Consider the following 22,195-nt stretch of genomic DNA (forward strand, 5'->3'; position numbering starts at 1 on the left):
ATTCGAAAAAGAGAGCTGCATTTTTTATAGATTTTTTAAATTCGCTTCCTTTATCTATTGAAAATGTTTGTTCAATTTTTTTTTCAGAGATGGGTTCCACGGCGTCACAGAGTGAATTCCGCCACTCACATTGAGATGTGAGGTCAAAATCTCAAATGCGTTGTAAGACTGTTGTCAATCCTAAAGAGAGAATGCTTAACTACTTCGCGGCAGAAAGGATGGTGGTATCTACCCGCGCACACTTACAATACGAACACTACAGAACAAAGTACTTATATTGGCAGGAATTTACCAATTTGAAATTTAAAAGTCGATTGAAACATACGTACCGCCTTTTTTGTTTAAAAAAAAACCGTAGCACAATTAAAAACTATTATAAAAAAAATTAAACAACAAATAGACATAAAAAACAAGTAGTCAGGAATATGAAACATCTAAATAACAACGCGATCTTCGCCCTAATTGCAATACAACAATTACATAGCCGTTGGCATGAGAAGCCACTCGCAGCCATGAATGAAATATAATTTAACTAGCGACCCGCCCTCGCTTCGCTTCGGAAACATTAAAACACACATGAAACAAAAAAAAAAAAAAATTTTTTTAAAAAAGTAGCCTATGTTCATCAGGGACAATGTCGGCTTCTAATGGAAAAATAATTTTTCAAATCGGTCCAGTAGTTTCGGAGCCTATTCGAAACAAACAAACAAACAAATCTTTCCTCTTTATAATATTAGTATAGATGTAAACCATACTTGTAATACAAAACCGTGTGATTGCTCTAAATTCTGAACAAAATATATGTAGGAAATGTTCATGGAATCCGGATTCCTCTACAAATACATTTGACATTTATTCAAATGTGAATGTGAAGCTATGGTTTTCTATCTATATATTAATACGTGAAGCAAAAACTTTGTATCCCTTTTTACGAAAATCGCGCGGACGGAGGAGTATGAAATTTTCCACACTTATAGAGAATATAGAGAAGAAGTGCACAATGCTAATATTTTTTTTAAATAATGCATAAAAGATATATTAAATCAATAAAGAAAACATTACACACACTACATACCATGTATTTGACGCACACACGCATGCATACTATTTATTGTCAAACTTTTGTTCTTAACGTCTGTTGTCAAATTGAGAATACATTAAATATTGTTTGTCTTTGTTAATATTTTTTATAGTGTAGTCTTGGCGAAATTTGTGATTATAGAAGTATAAAATACAATCATAATAGTGTACAAATTTACAATTTCAATTAATTATAGTCGAATTTCGACTACTGCGGGACCTCTAGTTATTACAATGCTATAAGACGTTTGTGGTTTCATGTACTTTTAGTATTTTCTTTCTCTTTTAGCTGATTGTATTTTCTGTTTGAAGGAGATTAAGATTTAAACAACAAACAATGATATCAGAAGGAAAGTCTTAAATAATTCGAGTAGTGATCTAATTGTTTATTTTAAAACATGATAACGATAGCTTCATGTTTATAACAATTGCACAATGAAGAAACAACTACATTTTGCTTTCTTATCTCTAGAGAATTTCGCAAACTTATTCTCTAGATGTTAAGAGTGTTAACTATCGCTAAACCAAACTTTGTTGGCAGCAATTTACCCAGAGTTAAACGTGATAAATTTTGACATTATCGCTTTAGTGATCGATAAGTGAGCGTAAATTATCATGGATTTGGGTTGAATTCTTCGAAGCCTCGTCGAGATAATGATTGTGGGATGCGCACAGATCTATAAAAGACACAATTGGTTTCCTGTGGCTGTTGTGTTAGAAAAAAAAAGATAAATAATCGTTTAAGATGCGGCATGGAAGAGCGGGGATTAAAAGAGAGCTTTGGGGTGTGAGCTATAACATGCTATGCCTTTTAATGTTTATATTTTATTTGTATGTTACCTAAACCCACCAATTAAGATGTATAGTATAAAAATATGACCATGTGATTGAGTCATCATACAGTTCTCGTGTCTGACGCGTGTTTAGATCAGAATTTAATCGAAATGAGGGAACCGTTTTTATTTTATTTTAAATCACCAGCTCACGATTTTTCAAGTCAATTATTGACAAAAACTAGAGATTCCGTCACCCTAGTCGATTTGTTTCCTGGTTAACCGAATCGAATTAGCAAATTGTTTATAGTCCAAAGCATTAACTAACTGACATTAGTTCTACCGTGTTAAAGTTTATTATTCTAGCGCACGAGTAGATATCTATCACTACTTCAATCGCGTTCTACGTCACTATCGCGTTTTCCTAAGCCCTTGGATGAGAGATAGGTTTTTCCTTATTGCGTTTTGTTGCAGATCAGATGCATTACCACGGCTAGACTAATTGATGGTCCTTAACTTTTGTCGCCTACTATCACCAGCATTATTTGCATCTGCCATGTCTTCCTTCTTTCGAAGTCTACCACAGAGTCTGTCTAATTCGAATGTGTGTTTTTTTCTGAGTCTAATACACGAACGTATATTTTACTAATTATTCTGTAAGTTACCGCCACCGAACAGCTAATTATTCGTCTGTTTTATGTCGTAAATAGCACAGTTTCACCTCTTGTGTCTTTGGAGGTCAATGGCATTTGGCAGCAAGATGTCGTCAATAGGTACCTGTCGCGTCTCTTGGTTTAGAATGCTGTTCTCATTACCCACTTATTAAACGTCTACTGTTCGAAATACAAACCGACGGATGCATTTCGATGTTTATAAAAATAACATTAGGAGGTAAATATAATCTAAATAGCTACAAAAAGTTGAGTGGAGCTCACAAATCGTTTTAATCATGTGGGACTTTGCACGACTTTGGCTGTGCAGTTCGAAATTAAGTTGGCAAACACTTGCGCCCTCGTTCGCAGTGAAAGTGGATCTTGAGCAAATCGTGATGAAGCGTATCGCAAATCATATATAAATTTCGCGTGTATCAAGTAACGTCCAAGTTCGGAAACGGTGCACCTGCATTTTACAGTGAAACGTAGGTATGGGCGCGTCACGCATCGGAGAAAGTGTACTACAAAGGCGTACCTGCGACTGGTCCCCAATTGGGTTGTGACCTCGAATGTTTACTCGTCGAGTCTCTTCTCTTTTTTTTTTAACCGACTTCAAAAACGAAGAGGAGGAGGTTCTCAATTCGACTGTATGGGTTTTTTTTAATGTTTGTTACCTCATAACTTTTGCCTGGGTGAATCGATTTTGATGATTCTTTTTTTATTAGAAACCTGACGCATCCTGTGTGGTTCCATTTCAATTTCAGTCCAGTTCTGATAATGGTATCCATGAGAAAACCACAAAAGTCTTAAATTTGCATTAAGTACGTGCGCGACAAATAGATGAATAACTCAATAACTCAATATCACGCCAACCGATTTCGATGATTATTGTTTTTAGTCTATATTAATTTGTTTTGGAACATCCTTTTTTTTTCTATATCGCAAATCGAACTCTTCCTACGAACCGGTCTTAATTACAATAAAAAGTTCTAAAACACAATATTGTACCACAGCAAGGCGTAATTACATGTTCTATCTAGGCTATAGCTTTGAAAATTAAGCTACATCAGCGAAAAAGATAAAGATATTAGTAATTTTCATAATATCGAGTAGCTAGTTTTTTTTTTCTTAATGAAACAGTACTCTGTAAGAATCTTAAATTTCATGAAACGGAATGTCTACGATTACCGATCTCAACTGAAATCTGTTTCCTAGTTTTTAAGGTATAATTTCGATTGACATTCTTTGAACGTACGAGACGAAACTTTACTCGTATTATTCCTGGTTTTGTTTCTTTCCGCCACAGAACTGGATTCCGGGGAATCGTTGGACGAGGTTCCCAATTGTGCCGCTTCATTGTTTGTGTAATATGTTATCGTCCATTTGGTACGGAAGGGACAAAACTTTGAAGTCTTAATAATATCTAGTTGTGGTTTTTCATTAGCACGATCAAAAGATAATTTTGTTTTCATTTTATTTTGTTCGAGATTTTTACTAATTTCACTAATCAATTTCCAACTAAAACTGGCTCAAAAGTTGGGTGGTCGAATTAAATATCGTTATTAATTTGAACTAAAGACAAAAATCGTTGTCATTTAAATCATAAGATTAACAGATTCAACATATTCAATCGACATCGCGTTCTTTCCGTAATATGAAGTGAGAACTATATAATTATTGATCAGTGTGTAATTATTAACCAAGGTTCTTAGATATTTATCGATTGTAAAAGAATTGATAAGGCCGTTACGGCTATTATGTGTAACGCTTTTAATGTCCAATGTCGAGTTTTATGTTCAGCTGATAACATTCATGATAGGGGCACATGAGAAATAAGCAATTCTCGTCTTAAATTTTATGTCTATTTAAAGTTCATAATATAAATTGTATTCCATCTATCTTTACTCAACCAACGCCGTAAACGTTACATTTAAAACTGTGGGCACAAAAACTTTTGCAGAACAGGTTTTTTATTCGTTCAAATGAAGATCTTTTTTTAAAAAAAAAATTTTTTTCTTACCTTGAAAGTTTCGGCAATCGTCAACATTAAAGTTTGTGCTGACTTAAATATAACACAGTCTTCTGTTTATCTTTTTAAATCACACACTTTAATAAGCTTATATAATATAAGCGGATAGTTCACAAAACTAAACGAGATAATAATCTTGGATAAAAATCTAAATGTTTGTACATAGTACATACACAAAAAAAATAAAAATAAGTTCAACAGTCTCGATGGAATGCATGCATTTCAAGTTGTTCGAACCCTTTGAAGTTTAAGGTGCTAACGTCAAGGGTACACCGCACCGTTCTGTTATTTGTTTACATAAATAATTTCACTGTCAAGCACAAAAATATCAGAAAGTACTACTATTTTCATCGTTAATAAGCTGTCACTATACGCGGAGCCCCACAGAACACGCACGACCGCTTCTGCGATTGTTTTCAATATGGCGGACTTGCAACCAGTGAACGAAACGGGCACACAGCCGCGAAGGCATTACGAAATCATTCGTTCAATTCGAAGCCTGCGCAGACGCACAAAAGAGGATACGAATATCGCAAAGACCTATAAACACTACATTAGTATAGTATGATTATAAATAATTATTGTTAAGTTTTGAAGTTAAAGATAAAATAATTCTACCGGCTATAGAAAGATCAAAGCATTCAGCAGTTCAATCCTTGGAATTTTATAGTTGTTTTTTTGTTTGTGTATAAAAGTCGAATGCCAATGAAATCTAATGAATTCTTGTTTTTAATCAACTAAGTACTAGTCATACTTTTTGATACAATTCCAAGGCATAAAATACATCAAATAAATGACGAAAATTATGTTCTAAAGTAAATAAAGTTAAGTTTGATTTTTGTTTATTTTGAAAATAGATTTTGTTTATATTCAGTATCTGACACATTGCCATGATCATTGTCAAAACTACAATGTCATAAACAACGTTTGCAAGAAAGTAAATAATCAAAATTTTTTATATTTAAATTCCAAATTATGTTTTAATTACATAACTATTCGGACAAAAATATATTTTTTCGAAATTAAAAATGGCTCTGGATTTAGTCAGTATCGCCCAACCGCATTATATTCCTGGGTTAGTACATCTACATTTTACAGAAGCAAAAGTAATTTCAGTCAATCGAAGATGTGAAAATTTTCTATCGCGAAGCAGTCGTGCGTTTTGATTTGAATGGCGAGTCAGTCGTTATATTATGTTAACCAGTACTATTTATTGAGTTCCACCTCTTGTCTCAACATAGGTGACGCCATTCATGTTCTGGTGTCTAAGGGCTACAGTAACGACTTGACAAGTAAACGTTCACTCAACTAAAGATTTTTATTTTTTTTAAATAAATCATACTGTCCAAGATGCTTACAATACGAATGGAGTTATTGCACAGCTTTAATTTCACAATAGTCAAACAACGAAAATTCACAAATAATATTTCACCGGCTGTCCACTGTCGCGACACGAACTGAAAGGGCTTTTGTGAAACCTTTTATGTCTGATTACGTAAATAACTGGCCATATGCAAAGTTATCATCGTGATAGGTACAACAAAGAGGTTTTTGTTTGTTTTGTTTCATTGTAGCCAGTGCAGCGAAATATTTGTTTGTGATTGAAAATATTATTGATATTTTTGAAAGGAAGTTAGTGTGACTTAGAGCGTCGGAGACGACTTGAGCCAACTGGTTGCAAGGGTTAAATGATTCTGGCTGATGATCATAATACCGTTACATTTTTTATTTGCGGGTGGTACGGCGTCCTATAAGCCTGCACGGGTAGGTACCACCGTGTTGTCTATTTCTGCTGCTTAAATGTCACCACCCACCCTGGAACATGAGTTCTAAGACTTCGTTTTTACAGTACAACGGCTGCCCCACCCTTCAAACCGAAACGCTTTTCTATAATTTTGCTAATATTAATTATGTATGAATGTGTTATTTACGGAATATGTATTAACAGGTACACGGGTCATTGTCCCGAGTACAAGTATCGGATCGGCGATACGTATGGCTCGACAACACACAAGATCCTTCTCGATCCGAGCGTGCAGCATTCAGAGAGGCTGGTGCTATCCGATAGAACGGCCGATGACTTCCAGGTGAATATATATAGCTTTCATGGATTGCGCTTTTTTATTGTTTAGATGGGTGGACGAGCTCACAGCCCACCTGGTTTTAAGTGGTTACTGGAGCCCATAGACATCTACAACGTAAAATGCGCCACCCACCCTGAGATATAAGTTATAAGGTCTCAATATAGTTACAACGGCTACCCCACCCTTCAAACCGAAACGCATTACTGCTTTACGGCAGAAATAGGCCGGGCGGTGGTGTCTACCCGTACGGACTCACAAGAGGTCCTACCACCAGTAAACAAGAGTTGCGTTTATTAATTTTTACGTTGGTTTTAATGTCATTAAGACTTGACCCTATTCTTGTCGGATTAAGGTTCAATTAGCGGTATTCACATCGTAGGATCTATGGACTCCGATCACTGCCTGACAGCAGGTAGTTCGTCATGTCCTCTACGCATTAACTCGAATCGGAAAACGATTTTCTTAATACGAACATCGCAAACATATATATCAAGTCTTTAAGCCGTAACACATGACTACGTCGCGGCAGAAATAGGGAGGGCAATGGTTATAGCTTATCACAATCCCTTAGTAACATTTTACGAAACATACCGGAAGATAAAGGGTGGTGTTATGCTAGAGGTCACAGAGTATCGATGTGACACTCAACACATAGCTCTCTATGTTTCTCACCGGATCTTTTGGTTCATTCATTCATTCGCGAAGCAGCCGCTCGACCTACTAGGCTTCTCTCAAAGACGCTCAGGGAGCTATTAGGAGACCTCTCCTCTCCCGGGTGAGCCTTCGAGTTCGCTCACCCGCTCTGGTCAAAGCCTTCGCGTTTCAAAAAAAATTCCTTTGTCTCAAAAAAAGAGTCAAAACATGCATTGGTAGATACCAATGGATGTTTTGACTCTTTTTTAAGAAATTAATACTTTTTTTTTTATGTATGAGAAGTCACTGATGCCCCGGAGGCCTTTCTAGTTTTACCAGGGCAGGTGGGCGAGCAAAGGCTCAGTCAGGAGGGGTGGGGTTAGCTAACAGCTACCCGAGCGCCTCTAAAGGAAACCTAACGACTCAAGAGTAGGTAGCTGTTTCGCGAATGAATCTACTACCGGATCAGAATCGAGACCCGCTGAGAAGATCCGGCGAGAAATTCAGCGGGCTGATGTTTAGGTTAGGTTGCACGTCGAACTCTTTGCCGAGTTCAACGAGTACGGTTACCTTACTCCTAGAGCTAAAGATGTCTAATGCAAGGGTTATTGGATCTGATGGATCCGTAAGGACGTGTCTAAGGCGTCGACGGTGACTGGCTCCTGCGTGATCAGAATTCGGGGAGTAGTCAGCGGCGGTAACGATAAGGCGATTATCATGACGAATACTTTACTTCTGATGTAATGTAATTTGTAATTTCCGAACGTGATTCTGTAACGAACGTGTTTCTTTTGTAAAATTTAAATTCATTAAATGATAAATAATAATACATAGTATAATAATAGTACGCGGGTTGTTAGATAGTTGTTTCGTGTTTTTTTTACATCGTTTTCTGAGAGACCTAGTAAATTAAGAAAATATTTTTATAAAGAAAATTCAACACATTATCGTGTAAGTTGCCAATGTTACTACACGTCGGTTTTTATATCGAATTTGCTTAACCTATATTATGTTTCTCTATGTGTAAAAAGTATAATTGTAGCATAGTTTTTTTACTATACTGAGTTTCTCGCCGGATCTTCTCAGTGGGTCGCGATTCCGATACGGTGGTGAATTCTGCGAGGCACTGCTCTTGCTCAGACTAGTGTTACATAATTCCGTAAGGTTGAACCTGTGAGCTCACCTACCCGTCCGGACGTAGCTGGAATATCCCCTTAGGTTACCAGCGAATAGGTAGGGAAAAAAAGAATAGTAACTATTTAAGAGAAATGCAGAGGAAGAACGTTTTTCAAAGCGTTTTTCATAAATAAATTAATATATATCATGTGGAGAGTATTAAGCGGTGGGCAGCGGCTTGGCTCTGCCCCTGGCATTGCTGAAGTCCATGGGCGACGGTAACCACTCACCATCAGGTGGGCCGTATGCTGCTCGTCTGCCTACAAGGGCAAAAAAAATAAAAAAATATCATTTTATATTATGTTTGGTAGGTACTGAAAAACTTTAAATAGATCCGCGTGCGTGTATTATTTTACAAAAAGCTGTTGAACACTGACATACCTACCAACTTTAGTAAAGGTGGGTTGTAATCGTCAGTTTCGAGCCCCGTCAGCTCACCTATTTGTTAGGGTTACGCTGAAATGGCCTCTCAAGGTCATTAGCTTAGGTAGGAAAAAAATGTTTTAAGTGTGGCCAATGCAAAAAGAGTTTCTCCATCTCAGACTTTTGTTTTAGATGTACCGTCCAGCACAGAACAAGATAGACATCGTGAACGCACGTTTCCGTAATGGCGACCCCGTTTACAAGCATCCCATGATACCAGGATACGAAGGTAGGTGACGTTTTTACAATAGCCAAACATCAAACAACATCATACAAACATCATCGGTAGACAGCGGCTTGGCTCTGCCCCTGGCATTGCTGAAGTTCATGGGCGACGGTAACCACTCACCATCGGGTGGGCCGTGCGCTCGTCTGCCTACAGGGGCAATAAAAAAAATCAAGAGATTTCACTCTACGAATTTCGTAATTTCTGTTTGTCTGTATATATCACAAACAAACCGCTGCGCGGGTCACACCTTTTGAGATATAAAAACGTCTATTTAAGGATATCCCTGCCATTTCTAGAGACTGCTCACCACAAGTTAGCCTTCGTTTTTAGTTTAGTTGACGCGTTTGAGTCACTGCAATACTGATAGTTGCATTTATGAAGTAAGAATTACTAAGAATAACGAATGGAAATTTAAAACGACCGTGTTGTTTGACGTACAGAGTGAAGAAAGATGGCGTTTTCGAGCCGAAAGGAAATGAACTATGAATCCAAAGTTAACGCGAAATTCATTTTACTTTCAAGCATAAAAAAATATGTAGTTTTAGTGATTTTCATATTTGTTTACCTGCATTGTAACGTGGAGAACTAAAGAGAGCGTAGATCTTACACGTTTGTCGATTTTATATTAAACAACATTAGGTAATGCAAATAACAAAAGCGAAATGAAAATTTTCGAATCTGATATTTTTAGATTTCTCGAAAAGTTTATCAGATTTTACTTACTTACTATCTTCAAAACAAAGAGGGAATACAATAGAACATTTTTGAAGATGAAACGAGAATTTTTGCAATTATACGTATCTATTTACATGTAACTGGATCTTGGTGAATCATTGCTTTGGGTAATTGAGTCATAAGTCGGACCGGTCCGTGGTATTCCACAGTTTCCTTTCAACCTAGTCCTTGGACCGAAACGAAGCTACGTCAAAATTTTAGAAGGCATTTAAAATATAATATAGTAAGTACCGTTGCGAGGAAAAGGTGCAAATCTGTTACTTAAAAATAATGTAAGGTTTTGAAGATTTTCGAAATTTCATTCATTTCTGTCGAATTGAGATGCCTGCTAGGAGCGGAATGTTAGGCGGTTGATTTCGGGGCCCAAAATCAGTCCTAAACCGATTTAGGGCACGATTTTTGGGCCCCGAAATCTATATCGAATTAATAGTGTGTATGTCAAAACCTTGAACTTACCGGAGTCCGATCGCTCGTCACAAGCATGCAAGCTCGTTATTGAATCATTACAACAGTTCAGACTTTTATCGAATACTCGTTCGTATATCTTGTACGAAAAAAAAAAAAAAAATTTAATTCTTGCAACCAAATTTTTGTTTATTCAAATTACGTAATGGATTAGTGTAATGTGATGCCAAAAGCATTTTCTACCAGTCGAAACGTTCTCATTAACAGAAAATTGAATTTTATTTTAACAAACTAAAACTGTACAGAACACACGGGTTACTTACACAACGAAGGAATTACGTCGTGTACCTAATACTTAAAAATCAAACCCATGAAGTTTATGAAATTTACAAGTGGTACGGATATGTATTTTAAGCACAATTCCGCCTATTTTTGCTGCGAACGGTGGTGAGGTTACCGGAACCCTTTAGATATGATGATCTGAATGTCGTCGTCTTTGAGACACGAGGTCGAAGTCTCAATGGTTAAATAAACCGTAACGCGTTACTGCTTAACGGCAGAATTAGGCGGGACAGTGGTACTTACTCATGCGGGCTTAAAATACGTTCTACCACCAGTAATTGATGTATTCATTTTTAATTAATTTTGTGTCGCAATATACAGAGACTAATTATAATATTAACTTAAAAATTTTGCGTAACCAAAACGTTTCAAGTTTCCACAATTAAGCAGCTATTATATAAATGCAGACGAGGGAACAATAGAGTTGCGTTACTTAAAACTAAGTTTGTATGTACCTATTTGATAATTCCGGTCTAAGCATTTCCTTAAGGGATCAGATAAGAGAAAAAAGACAGTAAACTGGTAAAACATGAAGGTCAATTAAATAATGAATAAGAAAGAGTTTTTTCAAATGAGGTTTGTTTCTTCAAAGGAGGTTTGTTGCTTTAAACAAAGTTTGTCTCTTCAAACGATTACTCATCGTTAAAGAGCTGTTTGGCTGTACTCCTGGCATCTTGAGGTCCATCCGCGACGGTAACTGCTGACTATCAGGTGGACCATATGTCCGACCGCCTATTCTATTTTATTCTATCAGCCCACATAGTCCACTACTGGACATAGGCCTCCTCCAAATCTCGCCACAAAGATCGGTCCTGCGCTGCTTGCATCCAGCAGATTCCCGCGAGCCTCAATAGGTCGTCGGTCCATCTTGTGGGAGGCCTACCCACGCTGCGTCTACGTCACGACTGCCTAAAGGGCTATAAAAACAAAGAAATAAGTTAAGAGTACTAGAGCTATGATCTAGAGCATCTTATAGCATCTAGAGCATGTTATATGATTGTAAATGTATTATTTTGTCCATATCGCTTGTCCAGCAAAGGAAAACGACATTTATTCGTAGGATTTCTGCCCCGTTTGAATGCACACTTCGGCCAAAGATATACCGTGTCAGCTACGGAAGCACTCTCCGAGTTTCAGAGGTTGCAACTGAACCAGAGGGCAGCTAGGAACCAACTGGAGAGGGTCGTCAGTCTTCAGGCCGGAAAAGGACAGCCCTGGGATTTGGTTGACAGATTCGTAAGTTGCGAAATACGATGCTTTTGAATGAATTTAGAGATTCGTTGGAAGAACGTCTGTGAAGTTGAATGGTTGGCGAGGTCGAAACACAAGTCACGGAAAGTTACGAATGTGATTAAGAAGACGAAATGAAAGGAGATGTATGAAGAAAATGATCGTTTCTTCTGTTGAAGATGAAAATTAATTGTAATGTTGATGGAAGAAAAAGTGTGTGGAACTTATCCGAAAATAGAATGGCAGAAACGAGTGATTGAAATGAAAATGTGAGTGAGGAAATATCTGCACCGAAGAAAAAAATTAGCGTAAAAAGGGAGCCGTTTAAAATAAAGCTTTTTCTCGATTCAGTCTGCTACGGCGGAGTTTAAGTTGCCCTTGGTCGTAGTTCGACCGGAATGTGCGGGTATACTTCGTGATCTACCAATGGACGAGCCGAAACTGTCTCCAGCATCGCACTCCGTCAGTCCTTACTTTATGGAAAACGATGATCCAGACAAATTCATAAAGAAAGGTATTGAAAAAAATCATGAATAACAAAGAAAATTTACTTGAAATTTTTAAGTCACAATCTATACTAATATCTATATCTATACTAATATATAAATCTACAGTGGTTTTTACGGATGTTCCGCTAAAACTACTGAACCATGCATCCGATTGACTTGAAACTTGGTATTCATGTAGAAAATGCATGTACTTAATGGATAGGCTAATATTTATATGAGTTTTTTTTTTTTTTTTTATTGCTTAGATTGGTGGACGAGCTCACAGTCCACCTGGTGTTAAGTGGTTACTGGAGCCCATAGACATCTACAACGTAGACGCACCACCCACCTTGAGATACAAGTTCTAAGGTCTCAGTATAGTTACAACGGCTGCCCCACCCTTCAAACCGAAACGCATTACTGCTTCACGGCAGAAATAGGCAGGGTGGTGGTACCTACCCGTGCGGACTCACAAGTGGTCCTACCACCAGTAAGTTGTCCTACCACCAGTAAAATGTGTGTGTTTATATGACTCCCTAATAATAATGACAATAAATAATAATGTTCATTTTAAATGCCCAGCGAAGCGGGCGAGTACGGCTAGTACCTATATTAAACAATAATAATTATATTAAAACTTTTTCATTATTTAGGAAGGTGTACTTTAAACGTAATGTCATGTTTTTGAGTTTGGCATCACTTTGACATTAATTTTTTTTATTTTTGTTATTATTTCATCTAGGTATATAGATATGAATTTGTATTGAACTAATGTCCTACGCTAAAATTCATTCATCGTTCGTTAGGAATCAAATATGGGGCTTTAATCCCTCAGAATCGATCCGTAAGTAATCGAAGTGCCTTTTAATTGCGTAGTTGGTCATATGAACGCCTAGTTAACATGTTACTAATAGTGCCAAATCGATAAAGCCTTAGTTTCGCGTAGTGCTTTGAAATGGACATCAGACGGGAGCACGGAATGCTTTGGGGCAAAAAAGGAGAAGATGATGGGAATAATTGTGTTGCGGAATAACTAAAGATGTTAATAAATATAAAAAGAAAAGAAAAATTAAATAAAATTATAGTACGCAGTATTACTGATTTGATAAATCAGCGAGGATGTCCGGGACATATAGATCGCATTTTAGGATCCCGACTATCTTTTAATGTAAAATTATTGGGACGTTATTTTGCCACGAAAGGTTTGCTTGTACATTTTACGTGCCTAAAATGATATGTTTACTAGGTAATACTAGCTATATAGGCGTACATATATTGAAACGAATATTTTTGTTGGCTGTAGGGTTTTCGGGTCATGTGCCGTACGGCTTTCAACGTTTCGGCGAGTCCTCGAAAAAGCTCACTAATTCGGCTCTTTGCGACTTTTCATCCAATTACCGAAGAAGACAGAGCACTGAGTGGGCTCCTGTAAATGTGGTCAAGTAAGATCATTTTAATTATTATGTAATAAAATTTTAAATAACTGTAATCAAATAGTAGACAGTAAATCTCAATATCTACTTAGCTTACCGAAATCTAAATGTACAAAATAAGTATAAGACGTAACATGTTTATTAAATACAAGATGAAATTAAAGTGACATTTTGTTTAATGGCCCATTGCTACTTATTCCCTAATATTTAAGAATAATTTCTTGAAAAGTATGGGCAGTGCTTCTGCACTGTATCTGCATCATTAACATTGACGTCTCATAAATGTCAAACTGACTTCCATCTACTAGACGTCAACGTCCATTGTAAAAACCCATATTTTGATCATAGACCTATACTTCTGTGATTTTGATAAATACGGAAGACGTGTTTCCAAAACTTTTATTTATAAAATAGTAACGTGGCTTTGCACAAAGAAATATAAAAATGACGAAAAAGAAACTACTACCGAATCTTTCAAAAGAAGAGAAGATGGTAATAGTAGTATCGGAAATAATTCAAGAGTTATTGGTCGCTCATCGTCAGGGCAAAGATGTTAACCTCAACAAGATGAAAACGCGGATATCTTCCAAATACGGTCTCGGCACGTCTCCGCGACTAGTGGACATCATTGCTGCTGTACCAACAGACGCCAAAAAGATTTTGCTACCGAAATTAAAAGCTAAACCTATTCGAACAGCCTCTGGTATCGCCGTCGTTGCGGTTATGTGTAAACCTCACAGATGCCCACACATAAACTTTACCGGGAACATTTGTGTATATTGTCCCGGAGGTCCGGATTCGGATTTTGAATATTCAACTCAAAGTTATACTGGATACGAGCCCACATCCATGAGAGCGATCAGAGCTCGTTACAATCCTTACTTGCAGACTCGTCATAGAGTCGAACAGTTGAAACAACTTGGTCATAGTGTGGACAAGGTAGAGTTCATTGTGATGGGAGGAACGTTTATGAGTTTGCCTGAAGACTATAGAGATTACTTTATTAGGTAAGAGAAAAGATTTTAATTTAAGGAAACATTTACATTGTACAAAAATGTAGAAATTAATCATGGAATTCCTTGGATTCATTTTATTCTAAGAATGAATGAAATTTATTTCATCCTAATTTTAACTTTCATTGATTGAACTTTCTAAAATATAGCTCTTCCACATCTTATAAATTTTTTTTGAGTCAAAACTATTATTGTGAGTATTTCCTTAGGAACCTTCACGATGCTCTGTCAGGCCACACTTCAACATGTGTAGCTGAAGCCGTGAAGTACTCTGAGAAAGCAAAAACGAAATGCATTGGAATTACAATTGAGACAAGGCCTGATTATTGTCAGCAAAGACATATGAGTGATATGCTCAATTATGGATGCACAAGGTGAGTTTCTTGTTAGAAATGATTATTAGCAATAAATGTACATTAAAGAAAAGTCAATTCATTTCATAAATTTAATTTTGAAATATTATGTGTAGTGAATAGCTATCATAGAACATCAGATATTTGACAGGTCCATGAATCTCTCCAATGAGATTTTCAAAATAAGATTGTATTTATATAAAAGTTCCAAACAATAAGATTCAGACTATCGGTCTACTGAGCAATTTTACATATTATATGGTAGATCTTCTTTTTGTTGATCTCCCAAGTAGAGCTAGAGTTTTATCTTAAAAAAAATTATTTTGTTTGATGTAAAATTCTTATTTTTGTGCTGCAATGGTGTATTAATATTAAGTTTACACAGGTTTCTAATTTATCCATTACCTAAGTTATGTTAGCTATGAAGGATTTATATGTTCTAGTTTGAACAGTATTGTAATATAATGAAATTTCCAGTTTAATATTTCAGACTATGGTGTGTGACCATTTTTTGAATTTTTTTATTGCTTAGATGGGTGGACGAGGTCACAGCCCTCTTGGTGTTAAGTGGTTACTAGAGCCCATAGACATCTACAACGTAAATGCACCACCCACCTTGAGATATAAGTTCTAAGGTCTCAGTATAGTTACAACGGCTGCCCCACCCTTCAAACCGAAACCCATTACTGCTTCACGGCAGAAATGGGCACCACCCGGTGGTACCTACCCATGCGGACTCACAAGAGGACCTACCATCAGTACTCTATTGTAATCACTTAAAACAAATGAACATGAAAAATTGAGTTTCAGCTACTATCTTTATATTTTATTAATTTTTCATCTATTTAATTTCATCAGTCAAATCTTATTTACAATTATTATTTTCAGGCTTGAAATTGGCGTACAATCAGTTTATGAAGATATAGCCCGGGACACAAATAGGGGACATACAGTGAAGGCGGTTTGTGAGAACTTTAGCATGGCTAAAGATGCTGGTTATAAGGTATGTTGTCCGAGGGCAGCAGCTTGGGTCTGCCTCTGCCATGACCGACGTCCATGAGCTACGGTAACCACTCACCAACAGGTTTGCCGTATGCCTGATATGATTACAGTCATAGGATTTTAATGTGAATAATCTGTCTAGATATAAGTAAGATATAGATATGTGAATATGTTGTAAGCTCATAAGGGTGGGTACTCCAATCTTACTTATTGCAACAACAATGCCATTTTTTGTTTTACTTTCAAAATGAATCTGAAGCCAGTATTTGTTCGAATAGATTAAATGTCTCTCATGTTTGATTTGCTCAATGTCTTATGAGCATCAGCAAATAATATTTATTGATGTTTTTGTCAACAATGTCTGAACTAAAAGAAATATGTGAAACATGTGTAAGGGTACACTAATGATAACAGATGTGTCCAGACTGTTCAAAGTAAACAGAAAACATTTACTAAACATGAATACTTGTCATTTTAGTAAGATAATATTTTTGGTTTGCAATATAACATGAAAGAAGTTGGCAGTGCTATTTACTCAGTTGTTGGTTACCTTTTTGGCTTACTGAACGGTCCCAATACATAACAATTATTGTACTAGTAAAATATGACACAAACTCATTCTAGACAAGTAATTATAAATATTCACTCGCAGATTGTCGCCCACATGATGCCAGATCTACCAAACGTTGATTTTGAAAGGGATGTTGAACAGTTCATTGAGTTCTTTGAGAACCCTGCATTCCGAGCTGATGGACTTAAAATTTACCCAACACTGGTAATAAGAGGTACCGGTTTATATGAATTATGGAAGACCGGGAGATACAGGAGTTATCCTCCTTCAACTTTAGTAGATCTAATTGCGAAGATATTAGCTCTAGTGCCACCATGGACTAGGGTGTACAGGTAATTTTATTTTTAATTAAATCGATAGGTGGTCTAGTTACAGTTCATTTGTAAATGTCACTGTCAATCTATTATTTCCATTATGTAACAGTATACATACTTTACAAACATATTTTAAATTCATCACTGTTTATAATATTTTATAATATTTTTTTTTGTAAAGTATACGAAAAAACAAATGTTTTTTTTATAAATAAATAAAAAAATATTGATTAATAACTATGAAATCTTACTCTTATCAAAGAAATCTAAATTTCATCATTGAAATTACAGAGTGCAAAGAGACATTCCTATGCCTTTGGTGTCATCAGGAGTCGAGCATGGTAATCTTAGAGAGCTAGCTTTGGCACGAATGGCAGACTTGGGTACTGATTGCAGAGATGTGAGGACGAGAGAGGTTGGGATACAGGAGATACATAACCGAGTCAGACCGTATGAGGTAAGGAATATATTTTTGGAGTTGTACAAAATATTGTTTAGTTCTATACTAATAAAAACACGATTTAATTGTTTTAATTGAAAATTGTGTATTCTGAATAGTCCTGATAGTAGATCAGAGTAATAAAATTACCATTGGCCCTTCATTTGTTTAGGAATTTTTAAAATATTCATCTGATTAATATTGATAATTGAATTGATACAACATAAAAAATAGAAGAAGTTAATACTGTAAAATTTTTGCGTCGCATACATGAAATTACACTACAAGCCAAAAAAATACAACAAATAAAAATGTTTTTTCATTTGATTTCAGGTGGAGCTTATAAGACGAGACTACGTAGCCAACGGTGGTTGGGAGACGTTTTTAGCTTACGAGGACCCGAATCAAGACATCTTAGTAGGCTTGTTGCGGTTGAGAAAGTGTGCCGGTCAAACTTACAGGCCGGAATTAAAGGCCAAACCTAATTCGAATTTTGTACAGTGCAGTATTGTAAGGGAGTTGCATGTTTATGGCTCCGTTGTACCAGTAAGTTAATTTTAATTATGCATTGTTAGCAATAAAAGTTGGATTTGAATGATCGATGGTAAAGATCCATGGCTGCTTCCGTATTAACATTCCCAGTTTGTACGCATATATGTAGTTATAGTATAGGGATTTGGGTAACTAACTGCCCATTTCTGTCAATTTTAAATCATAACATTGTGTAATAAAAATCAAATCTGCAAAAATTATAATTTGCGTAATTACTAGTGGTAAGACCTCGTGTGGGGCAGCCGTTGTAACAACTATACTGAGACCTTAGAACTCATATCTCAAGCTGGGTGGCGCAATTACGTTGTAGATGTCTATGAGCTCCGGTAACCACTTAACACCAGGTGGGCTGTGAGCTTGTCCATCCATCAAGGCAATAAAAAATTAATATAAAACCTGTTATTAAAATTGTAATTTCAATGAAATAACACTTCACATTTGAGTTTCTCCTATGCAATAATAGTAAGATACTTTTTTTTTAGGTGAATGCCCGAGATCCAACCAAGTTTCAGCATCAAGGCTTTGGCATGTTGCTAATGGAGGAAGCCGAGAGGATCGCGCGGGAAGAGCATGGTTCCGACAAAATGGCCGTTATTTCGGGAGTCGGAACGAGGAATTATTATGCTAAAATTGGTTACCATCTCGAAGGGCCGTACATGGTCAAGATGCTTGCGTAAAATATAATACAGACCTGTGTCAAACACGATTCTGCCGATAAGCGCATCTGTAAATTGGACTCATGACAAAACATATTATATTGCATGCAACAATAAAGTGTTTTTTCTCTCATTCTACGCGTGCCTCTCTTTCTAATTAATACCTCTCTGATGAAGTCTGATGTGCAAAGGGTCGATTTGCTTTGACTTATCGCAGAGGAGGTGTGAAAGTAGCCCCGGTAATTAACAAATTAAAGTGCGGACGGTTAGCGTGGTATGGACACGTGACGCGTAGAGAGGAGATGCATGTGACTAGGAGATGTATGGAAATGGTAGTGCAAGGTAGAGGAGGAAGAGGTCAACCGAAGAAGACGTGGATGGAGTGTGTGAATGACGATATGAGAGAGAGAGGAGTTAGTGTTGAGATGAGCTGATAGAAGAGAATGGAAGTGAAAAATTTGTTGTGCCGATCCCACCTAGTGGGATAAGGCGGAGAAAGAGATCGCCTCTTCATGATCTCCGTTGACCCGGGGCACAATATACGATACAGTACCAACACAGGTCTAATATTGTGTTATGGTGCTTGATATTTGTAACTAACTACACTTTGCAAAAACATACAAAGACAAATAATTAGTTTTATTGTATATGTATAAATAAAAAAATAAATGATGAGCTTCAAATTTATTTGTTTCGTTATTTATTTCTTTCTCTCTGTATTTAAGATATTTTGGAGGTCATATTTTTCAATAAGTATTGTTCGCGTAATATGAAAGTACCTATAGTAGAATTATTTTGTCCGTGCAGTTTTGGTCATAAAACATAGTCCGGCTAGGGCGGTGAGCATGTTGCGCGGGCGCAACGCCATTATCGATAAAAACAAATGAGTCATCGAAGGCAGGTACACGGCGGCGGGGTGGTATACGAAGGGTGGTGAGACATTATGTTATGAGTCATTTGTACTTACCTGCAAATTATAGTACATTATGTCGAAGAGAAATGTGTTTTTATGCATTTGTTCTCTGAATTTCTATAGTGACACAATGGCTACTCCTTTGTTTTGTATCAAAAAGGCAGAATTTATTCAAAATAATATTTGTTGTTATCAACAACTAGCGACCCGCCCTCGCTTCGCTTCGGAAACATTAAAACACACATGAAACGAAAAAAATATTATTAAAAAAAAATAAAAAAAAAGTAGCCTATCTTCATCAGGGACAATGTCGGCTTCTAATGGAAAAAGAATTTTTCAAATCGGTCCAGTAGTTTCGGAGCCTATTCGAAACAAACAAACAAACAAATCTTTCCTCTTTATAATATTAGTATAGATGTGTTAAAATTTTTCACTGAAATAAGAATAGATCCCGAAAAGTTACAAAGTGTTAATTTCTGCCGTTCTCGTTAACTTGCTGCGACGATATGTTGTGTAAGTGTTCGATTAGTGATTTTTTCTTTCATTTTTATCACTAACCCACAAAATGACAAAACTAAATACACTATCGATAACGCTTATCGACAGCAATAATGCGCATCACTATGCCCGTCCATAAGGCTCGTGAGTGGAAGAGAGAGCGAAATACTCGCTTCACCGCTCCGATTTTTTATGACCCAAACTGCACGGACAAAATAATTCTACTATAGTATGGATGTGAAGACATTTTTTTCACTTATTGATGAGACGTGACAATATAGATATGTACAAGTATATAAGTTGTTGATTTACAACATATGAATCCGAAACTATGTTTTTTTTTTCCACAAAGTAAAAATTCATCACCTTAGAAAGCTAAACCACGTTGCTATCGTGGAGGAATTTTCATTCCAAAACCAGATTGATAGTAGCATAAACGATATCTGGAAACGCACTGTTTTGTCTTTAAAAACATTACATACTGTGGAATATACCAGAAAAAGAGGATTAATAATATAAAATCTAGGCTAATGTTTCTCTTACCAACGATGACCTTAAATATATTATTGTTACCAAGGTTTATTGATGATTTACTTAAAATTTCCATTCCATTATTCTTGCCTGATTTAAAATTTCCATTAATCCTACCGAATTTAATTTTACCTCGCCTCTATATAGTTTCTTTAATCTTTCCAGACCTGATCCTCCATTATCCATAAATCCCACTGAGATCTACCATAAGCACGTCGGTATGTTGCCCAACTACGCAGGTCACGTGCCGGGTTGCGTCTTCAGGTAACTAATATATTTCTACCGTAGAGTAGTTAATTGGAGGCTCTACTTCTATAAATCTCTTCTATAAATCGAGATAATATGTAAAAGAACTATTTGAGTATTCGGAAATTCAGTTGAAGAAATGCATAGCCCCTTAGGCTACCGCCGAATAGGTAGGGATCATTTATTTATGAATTCTGGCAAACAATTATTAAATAACTGTACAAGTTTCCGAGCGCTATGACATGTCCTTCTTCAAACGAGGCTTGTGGAGAGTATTAAGCGGTAGGCAGCGGCTTGGCTCTGCCCCTGGCATTGCTGAAGTCCATGGGCGACGGTAACCACTCACCATCAGGTGGGCCGTATGCCCGTCTGCCTACAAAGGCAATAAAAAAAAAAAAAAATTGAAAAAAAAAAAAATTGCTACTTATTTTGTATTTACTTGCATATTTTTAATATTTATTTGTATTTAATCGTATGTAAGTCTATCTTATATTGAATTTATTTTTCACATGTGTATATAAGTATATATTTTTATGTAAGTTTATTAAGATATAACGCCGTCCAGTTCGCGTATTCCTCTCCCTGCAAGGTTGCCTGGAAGAGATCGCTTTCAGCGATAAGGCCGTCAATTTATGTCACCGACTATTATTTGTTTTACATGCTTACTCTGTACATATGGTGTTAAATAGTGTTATATTATTATTATTTTGCTAAGTTTGATAACCGCTTATCGCTCAACTAAAATATTTGTCATATGTTACGTTGTTTAGATTCGGAAAAACCTACGGAAACGACACGAGAGACGCTAAGCGTTGGCTCCGAGGAGACTTCACATCGTAGAAAATAGAAATTTACGTAATAAACTTACGTAAGTACGCTTAATCGCATTTTGCCAACAACAAATTGTCAGTAACTGTTCACAGACCTCAATTACCATTAAAGCTATGGACAAAATTGTTATGGTTTTTCATTGTTACGAGTATGTACTGAATTTTTAAGGACCTTATTGCCCCGGCCCACCGAGTTTCATGTCGAATATTCTCATTGGGGTCGCGTTTTCAATCCGATGGAAGATTCTGCGAAACACTGCTCTTGCTAGGGTCAGTGTTAGCGACACTCCGGTTTGAGCCCCGTGAGCTCACCTACTAGCTAAGGTTACGCTGAAATAGCCTCTCAAGGCTACCAGCATAGGGAAAAAAAAGCTATGGCCACAGCCCTACGACACTGCTGCGCCCACAAACTGTACCACAGCTTCTGTGTACTCGTGTCTGTTTGAACAATAGTTATTTTGTGTCGGGCTCAATGTTGATTTTAGACAATTGGGGATGTATTTCAAACTAAGTTTTTGTTCGGACATATTAGTTTAGATTTTTAGTGGACAAAATAAAATTCAA

At 36.5% G+C, this 22,195-nt stretch overlaps 3 protein-coding genes across 3 annotated transcripts in view; 2 read left to right on the plus strand and 1 right to left on the minus strand.

Moving 5' to 3' along the window:
* LOC114242569 (uncharacterized) overlaps window positions 1–4,973 on the minus strand; it is a 70,147-nt gene extending 65,174 nt beyond the window's left edge. The window contains exon 1 of the mRNA XM_028173770.2: window positions 4,527–4,973. The gene's annotated coding sequence lies outside the window, so the exon portion shown is untranslated. The remainder of the gene's footprint in view (window positions 1–4,526) is intronic.
* Window positions 4,974–5,563: 590 nt separating this feature from the next.
* LOC114242632 (CIMIP2 protein CG18335) lies at window positions 5,564–21,746 on the plus strand. The gene is made up of 8 exons (XM_028173876.2): window positions 5,564–5,610; window positions 6,484–6,622; window positions 8,984–9,080; window positions 11,623–11,798; window positions 12,144–12,306; window positions 13,584–13,722; window positions 20,721–20,819; window positions 21,572–21,746. Exons 1-8 carry the CDS (start codon window positions 5,564–5,566, stop codon window positions 21,639–21,641), a joined length of 930 nt encoding a protein of 309 aa, XP_028029677.2. The 3' UTR covers window positions 21,642–21,746.
* On the plus strand, window positions 13,992–19,296 carry Elp3 (elongator complex protein 3). Its single transcript, XM_028173875.2, has 7 exons — window positions 13,992–14,720; window positions 14,936–15,100; window positions 15,968–16,082; window positions 16,734–16,984; window positions 17,258–17,423; window positions 17,739–17,951; window positions 18,440–19,296. Exons 1-7 carry the CDS (start codon window positions 14,158–14,160, stop codon window positions 18,632–18,634), a joined length of 1,668 nt encoding a protein of 555 aa, XP_028029676.1. The 5' UTR covers window positions 13,992–14,157; the 3' UTR covers window positions 18,635–19,296.
* Window positions 21,747–22,195: the final 449 nt, after the last annotated feature.

Source organism: Bombyx mandarina, chromosome 15, assembly GCF_030267445.1.
Source record: "Bombyx mandarina strain Sakado chromosome 15, ASM3026744v2".
Lineage (NCBI taxonomy): Eukaryota > Metazoa > Arthropoda > Insecta > Lepidoptera > Bombycidae > Bombyx > Bombyx mandarina.

What these genes read in the sequence shown, in the direction of transcription:
- LOC114242632 (XM_028173876.2), top strand. Translation starts at nt 5,564, where the DNA reads ATGGCTCTGGATTTAGTCAGTATCGCCCAACCGCATTATATTCCTGG. An exon ending in CAACCGCATTATATTCCTGG is followed by an intron (nt 5,611 to 6,483) that starts GTTAGTACATCT and finishes ATGTATTAACAG; the next exon opens with GTACACGGGTCATTGTCCCG. An exon ending in AGACAAATTCATAAAGAAAG is followed by an intron (nt 12,307 to 13,583) that starts GTATTGAAAAAA and finishes TGTTGGCTGTAG; the next exon opens with GGTTTTCGGGTCATGTGCCG.
- Elp3 (XM_028173875.2), top strand. Translation starts at nt 14,158, where the DNA reads ATGACGAAAAAGAAACTACTACCGAATCTTTCAAAAGAAGAGAAGATG. An exon ending in TATAGAGATTACTTTATTAG is followed by an intron (nt 14,721 to 14,935) that starts GTAAGAGAAAAG and finishes GTATTTCCTTAG; the next exon opens with GAACCTTCACGATGCTCTGT. An exon ending in CTCAATTATGGATGCACAAG is followed by an intron (nt 15,101 to 15,967) that starts GTGAGTTTCTTG and finishes TATTATTTTCAG; the next exon opens with GCTTGAAATTGGCGTACAAT.